The sequence below is a fragment of the Ammodytes marinus genome (assembly GCF_949987685.1).
Source record: "Ammodytes marinus genome assembly, chromosome: 9".
Taxonomy (NCBI): Eukaryota; Metazoa; Chordata; class Actinopteri; order Uranoscopiformes; family Ammodytidae; genus Ammodytes; species Ammodytes marinus.
In genome coordinates this window covers 14,634,349-14,640,503 of record NC_137213.1, presented here as the reverse complement: position 1 = coordinate 14,640,503, position 6,155 = coordinate 14,634,349, and the positions used below count along the sequence as shown (strand labels likewise).

General features: G+C 41.8%; 1 protein-coding gene across 1 annotated transcript; it reads right to left on the bottom strand.

Moving 5' to 3' along the window:
• Positions 1 to 360: 360 nt before the first annotated feature.
• On the bottom strand, positions 361 to 2,712 carry snai2 (snail family zinc finger 2). The gene is made up of 3 exons (XM_080033622.1): positions 2,496 to 2,712; positions 1,777 to 2,292; positions 361 to 1,325 (listed from the first exon to the last, which is right to left on the bottom strand). The coding sequence occupies exons 1-3, from the start codon at positions 2,572 to 2,574 to the stop codon at positions 1,144 to 1,146; spliced, it is 777 nt and encodes a 258-aa protein (XP_079889748.1). The 5' UTR covers positions 2,575 to 2,712; the 3' UTR covers positions 361 to 1,143.
• Between the last annotated feature and the right edge of the window lie 3,443 nt (positions 2,713 to 6,155).

Sequence of the window (6,155 nt, the reverse complement as noted above, 5' to 3'; positions counted from 1 at the left end):
TCAGAAATAAAGAGTCATGGGCCCTCAAGGGGTATGGCAAGTGAGTGCAGATCAATATAGCCAGTATGTGTTAGATTTCAAGATTGTTTGATGTCTGGACAGGTTCACAAGGAACAGGTTCAGGCCTGATTCGGAGCTGAGTTACCTCTCTCCTAATTTTTTATTATTTTTTTATTATTATTGTTATATATTTTTTTTACATCTCCATAACATGAGATGTTGCAAGCCGGATTAAATATCATTTTGCCTTTTGTGAGAGTTATTCCACTTGAAGCGTGAGTCCTGCTGAGTCTTGTGGAAGGAGCTAAACAAACAGAAAGCTTTTCCAAATGAAAAAGAAACCTGAAGGATGCCAGAAAATTATACAAAATGTCATGAAACTTTATTTTTCAAAGAGTCATGAAAAATATCAAAATATTAAAAGTCATTCAGCATCACAGTTTTCACTGTTACTATACAATCATCTCAGTCACACTTACATTCAATATATAAAAATATAAACAGAAAACTGTTGTTGAAAAAATACATATTATTGCCAAGTAAAACAGAGGCACTTTGAGATCATTTGTTTTGCTTTTTGAGTGCTGGCAAACTGTTTCTAATGGCTGTGCAAAACTTAATAATTTCACCCTAAAAGCTAAGTTTGCACATCTTCCCTAAGTAACAATGGCTTCAGTATTCCTCTAGTTGTGTTTATACTGTCATTCATAATGCACTTTTTGGTATCGTTTGTGTGGTTCGTATAAAAAAACAGAGTGGAGGACTACATAACAGCCCTTTGAGAGACATTTGTTACAAACACTGAAAATAACATTGTGAAGGCATATAAAACATTCTAGACATGCAGAAAAGTGCATGAATAGCACAGGTAGGTGAGTACATGGCATGACAAAGCTCGAGTCGACACTGATTGCAATCACAGAAACACTGCTTGAAATGAGAAGCACGTGAGCACGGAGCTATTTCTCACTCTGAAATGAAATCAGCCACTTGTGAAAAAAAATAGAAAGAGAAGTGTCTTGGGAACAAAACCGCCCTCGATGTGATTCTCTGACAGTTCAGTTAAAGGAGCAACAGAGGGGTTTCTGTTTTTTTTTCTTCTATTTTTCTTTCTGCTGCTGCTGGTGGAAAACGTATCCCAGTTCAGTGTGCTACACAACAACCAGATTCCTCATGCTTGTGCAGAAGAGACATCCTGGAGAAGGTTTTGGAGCAGTTCTTGCATTGGTATTTTTTCACATCCGAATGGGTCTGTAGGTGAGCCCTGAGATTGGACCTGTCTGCGAAAGCCCTGTTGCAGTGAGGGCAGGAGAACGGCTTCTCACCTGTCAGGGGGGAAGAGAATTGAGAAGGTGTCAGAGATGTTGCACAGACATATTTGAATACAAATTATGTTGCAGAGGAATCTTGGCCTGTTATTTTAGGCTGTTTTTTTTTTAGAACAGCACTCTGCTGGGTATACTCTGATGATGATTGATAGTAACATGACATTTCATCAAAAAAAGAAGGAATATTTTTCTTTTCAACACACTGCCAAAAATAAACCTAATATAATAACATTCTGGGAGTTAAAGACCATATTCTTAGAGCAACATCAGCCTGACTATAATAGAACAGTGCAAACTGTGTAACAGGGTTTCCTGCAGCTGTAAAGGCTTTTAAACCATGCCCTATGGGTTGAACACACTTTAGTCTGTGGCTGCATAAGCCAGCAAAAGCTTTTTCAGCCTCTTCACTCATAAGGCCCCTCTATTATTTCCCATTTAGCCTACTCACCGGTGTGCGTTCTGATGTGTCCTTGGAGCAGCCACGGTCTGGAGAAAGCTTTCCCGCATATTTTGCAAACACAGGGCAAGGTGTGAGTCCTGATGTGCATTTTGAGAGCTCCCAGGCTCACATACTCCTTCTCGCAGTATTTACAACTAAAGGATTTCCTCGTTTGGGCGTCGCAGTGCAGCTGTTTGTGCTTGAGCAGTCCAGAGTACGTGGAGTAGGACTTGCTGCACAAGCTGCACTGGAATTTCTCTGCCTCCACGCCGTGAGGGTCCGTCAACTTGGGCAGCATCTGCTCGTCTTCATCGCTCCTCGGGCTTTCAGAGCCGCTGTGGTCTTTGGAGGAGGTATCAGAGAGCGACGAGGGGTATCCGGAGATGGGCGAGAGGTCATGGGGGAGCGGAGACAGCGGCAGGCTGCTGGTAGTCCACACTGTGATGGGGCTGTATGCTGCCGGGCTCAGGATCTCCGGCTGGGGGATGACTGGCAGGCTCCTGTAGATGTGCGGCGTGAAGAACACTGAAACATAGAGAAAACATGAAATGAATGATCAACTCTTGCCTGTCATCATCATCTGGAGTGAGCAGCACAGATTTCAAAGCAGGTCAATAAGTTTCAAAACAACAAGAAAAAACGTTGTCAAAGCAAAGACGCCACAGAATGTATAGCCCAAAGAAACATAACTTTGAAAAGTCTGTTAACTTTTACTTTGAACACTTTACCTGTTGGGCTCTCCAGCTCACTATAATTTGGCTTCTTTGCGGAGTTTATGTGTTTCTTGACCAGAAAAGAGCGTGGCATCTTGGAAAGCAAGTTGACAACTTTTGGCAAACTTTTTTGTCTTGGAAAACACAGCGGCGTGAGCGTCAGCTTTTACTGTGTAAAGACGGAAATTCCTATATTGCTTAAGTCCAGTGGAGTATCATGGTGTTGCGCTGCGCTCTTGGAAACAGTGCAGTGGGTAGCAGTAAAGAGCCGTAAATACTCCTATCAGGTGCATGGGAGGAGCCTTTCCACGCCGACTTCATGCACTGGGAGCTCAAACCAATTAAATCTCGCTTTTACCACGGAGCCTTAAAATCGCACTTTTAGCCTATAGGATCGCGTAACCGCCCGAGGGGCTGGGTTAGTGCCATTCTACTCCAGTTAGACAGGTGCTTTGCGCGAGACTTGTCTGTGCGTCAAGGATGCAAGTGTTCATGTCATCATTAATTTTGCATTGGTTGTTTCCCAGGGGGACAAGAACGAGGCAGTGCAGAGTAAATCCGCCGAAAATAAAAGAAATCAAAGTGTGCAGAGAAATATAAAAAAATTATTCTGTAAGTACAGAGACATCATGAAAGAGTAAAGTAAGGGGAAAAGAAAGGAATAATAGCTACAGGGTGAGGCAGTCTTGGCAATGGTATTCAGAATCTGAATGCCATTGCTAATGCAATCACTGCACCGGGTTTGCATGTTGCTTCTGATGATTGTTGTGTTACATACCTCTGGGGGCTCGATTATCCTGAATGGTTGGCATATTTAAATATTTAAAATTGGATAACGCTCCTACCATCACCAGATGATGATGATAATGACTCAACTGAAGTAAAAGAGAAGGTTTATTGTCTATATGTACACTCGTATTTCTTCATATCCAAACATATTGAACAGACTTGGACTTCATGATTCATACTTAGACATACAACTGGACCAAATTGCATCTCCTGCCACTCCTCATCTTTATTCTGTGGCTTAGGTAAAGGATGGCCCTTTCCTAATGTAGCTGTGTGTGCAGAAAGCCACACGTTTCCTTGCCAATAACGCATTAAGGCCTCCCCTCCTTGGAAATGTAAATTCAAATGGAGTTCCCTCTCAAGGTCAGACGTGATAATCAAATACGATTCCTGCTGCATCTGCTGCTTCTGCTACTTCTGCTGCTGAACTGGACAAGGAGAGGCAAAGTTAGCAGTCTACGCCCCCTTGTGTTCAACTCAGCTCCTCTGAGGGGAGCGGCGTGAGTTGAACATCTGAAAAGGAACAAGCCAGGGAAAGAAAGAAACACACACAAAGGCAAAGGCTTAGCCACAGTGATATTGAAAAAAGCAGCTCCTGGAGCACTTTGATTGGCTAGGTCAGCAGATATGAAAAGCTCCTTATGTCTGGGGCAAGCCTTAAGTTAATTGTGAACTGCTTATCTTATCTGGGAAACATAATTGCAGATCATGAATAGTTTCCCATTGTGCCCGCTTGGATTATAAAGGGAAGGGAAGGTTATCTGTGTGCACAATAACTCCAGGCTACCATCCCACGTTCAGCTCTCTGTGTGTATGGCAAGAAGGATGGGAGAGGATTGGCTGGGTATTGGTGGTGATCCAGCAGAAAAAAACATGGTGCACCGCAGCAGATAATGCTTTGAAATCAATGGTACCCATCCACCCAAACCATATCCAGGAGAAGCAGACCATGCATGCATGACCAGGTGTAAAATGCCTTCTTGCAGTTTTCTTTTTCATGCTTCATTTCTGTTCTCTGCATTCCATTAATTTGGATGCTGCTGCTCTACTGACAGAGCTGAAGAGAAGGGGTGGGGAGGGGTGGGGGGTGGGTAATGAAAGCATGGTGTGCCAACTCAAATCATATCACTGAGTCTAAAAAGCAGAGGTGGTACTTAATTAATTAACAGAAAGAAAAGCTGTGTCTCCTTGGCCCGGCATTGTGTCACAGCAGGATAGTGGTTATACCAGTGTAAATGTGCTCCATTAGAACGCTAACATGCTTTTGATTTCTGTTCAAGCACAGTCAAAGAGGAGAAGATCTACAGCTGCTCAATACAACAACTATGTGTTTACTATTTGACCATGGCATTGTCATCCATATTCCTCATCCTCTTCTCTCAAAACACATATTCAACCAAACATCTGTTACGTCCAGATTAAAACGCTCACTGATGAGAAAATGCTGGAATAAGCAGAAGTTTTTAAATATATATATATATTTTGTTTAGTAATTGCCATTCCATCCATCATTATTTGATGAATTCCCGCTTATCTTAGCCTGGGTTTTCAGGGAGAGTTCTTTGTATATGGCTTTCGGCTTCCCACCTTTCTTGCACAGGCTTTTGTTTACTCTTAGTCCAGATATAGTGTGTGAGTATATGTAAGTGTGAGTGTCCTTCACTCTCCGAAAATAAAAGCACACTATTGTAGCCTACCTTTAGGCATGCAATGTGTTATCACTGGGGCAGTATCCTCTAAGTTACAGCTGTGACATTGGGTACTTATTTGTACGCTTGTCTTTCATATCCACAAATCTCAAACCTTAAAGAATAATTATTAATTTCATTTTCAGGCTACTCAACCATAGTATACAAGTGAAAATCTAACCTTATCCAAAAAGGACATCGCAAAACCAACTAGTTTATTTTGTATTTGGCCAAACACACACTGTCTCTTGATACTGTACCTGAACATTGAGAAGAAACAGTAGGCTACATGTATGTACCTTATACTGCTTGGGAACATATGAGTATCTTTGTGGACCTAAAAGAGGTGCAGTATCTTGTTAGTTAGTTAGTTGTTATAAACTTGAGGTCCAATAATAGCCCTACATTACTGTAAATTGAATCATCCTATGGGGATAAATACAGTTGTTTGAATTTAATTGAAGTTCCCAAGGTAAATTCCCCCAATTTCTGTCAGTGTTGTATCCTTTTTTAATTTTACATGTTATTAATATGTCAACATTTAAATCAAATAAATAATGTATAAAAAAGACTGCAGTTTTGGTTAAAGCTATAGTGCATAACTTTAGCATATAAATGAATGACGGTGAGATTCAAGCTATCGCCAAACGATTTGACACAAGTAGATTAATTCTATCAGCTCCAAACTTTCTGTATTTCAAAGTATGGTAGCATTTAGGGACAAGCCTGAGACAGGTAGGAAGCAGAAGGTCAGATTATTTAAAGGTAGCCTACTATATAAGGTCAAATGAAGCACACTTACAAGGTCTATGGTAAAACCTGGAGGGGAAAGAGCCATAATCTGGATGTGAATTAGCTTTATTTGCTAATGGATCACAGCTAAGCCATTAGGGTGGACAGAAAGGGATGGACAGCTTCCCAGTGCTACAGGGCTTGGCTCATAGCCTACTTGACATTTCAGAATAAGACACTTGATCTGTGATGGTGAAATGCCCACGTGCCCCTCCTCTTATTAGTGAATAAGAGCTGTCTGTGACGTGCTGCTTCTCAGCTCGGTAGGAACATGAAACGTCAGTAGAGTGTACAGAAAACAGCGGGGGTCTTCAGCTGGCACGACGACAGCTTTGAAAATGAGGTGCACCTGGTCCGCCCCTCACGCAGCTGCTCACGGGAGGGCCAAGTACTACTGTCTGAACAC

Bases quoted from the DNA above. Each gene is read 5' to 3' on its own strand.
- snai2 (XM_080033622.1), bottom strand. From the start codon at position 2,574: ATGCCACGCTCTTTTCTGGTCAAGAAACACATAAACTCCGCAAAGAAG. The intron at 2,293-2,495 runs GTAAAGTGTTCA...TCTATGTTTCAG, and splicing joins TGAGCTGGAGAGCCCAACAG to TGTTCTTCACGCCGCACATC. The intron at 1,326-1,776 runs GTGAGTAGGCTA...CCCCCCTGACAG, and splicing joins ACACATCAGAACGCACACCG to GTGAGAAGCCGTTCTCCTGC.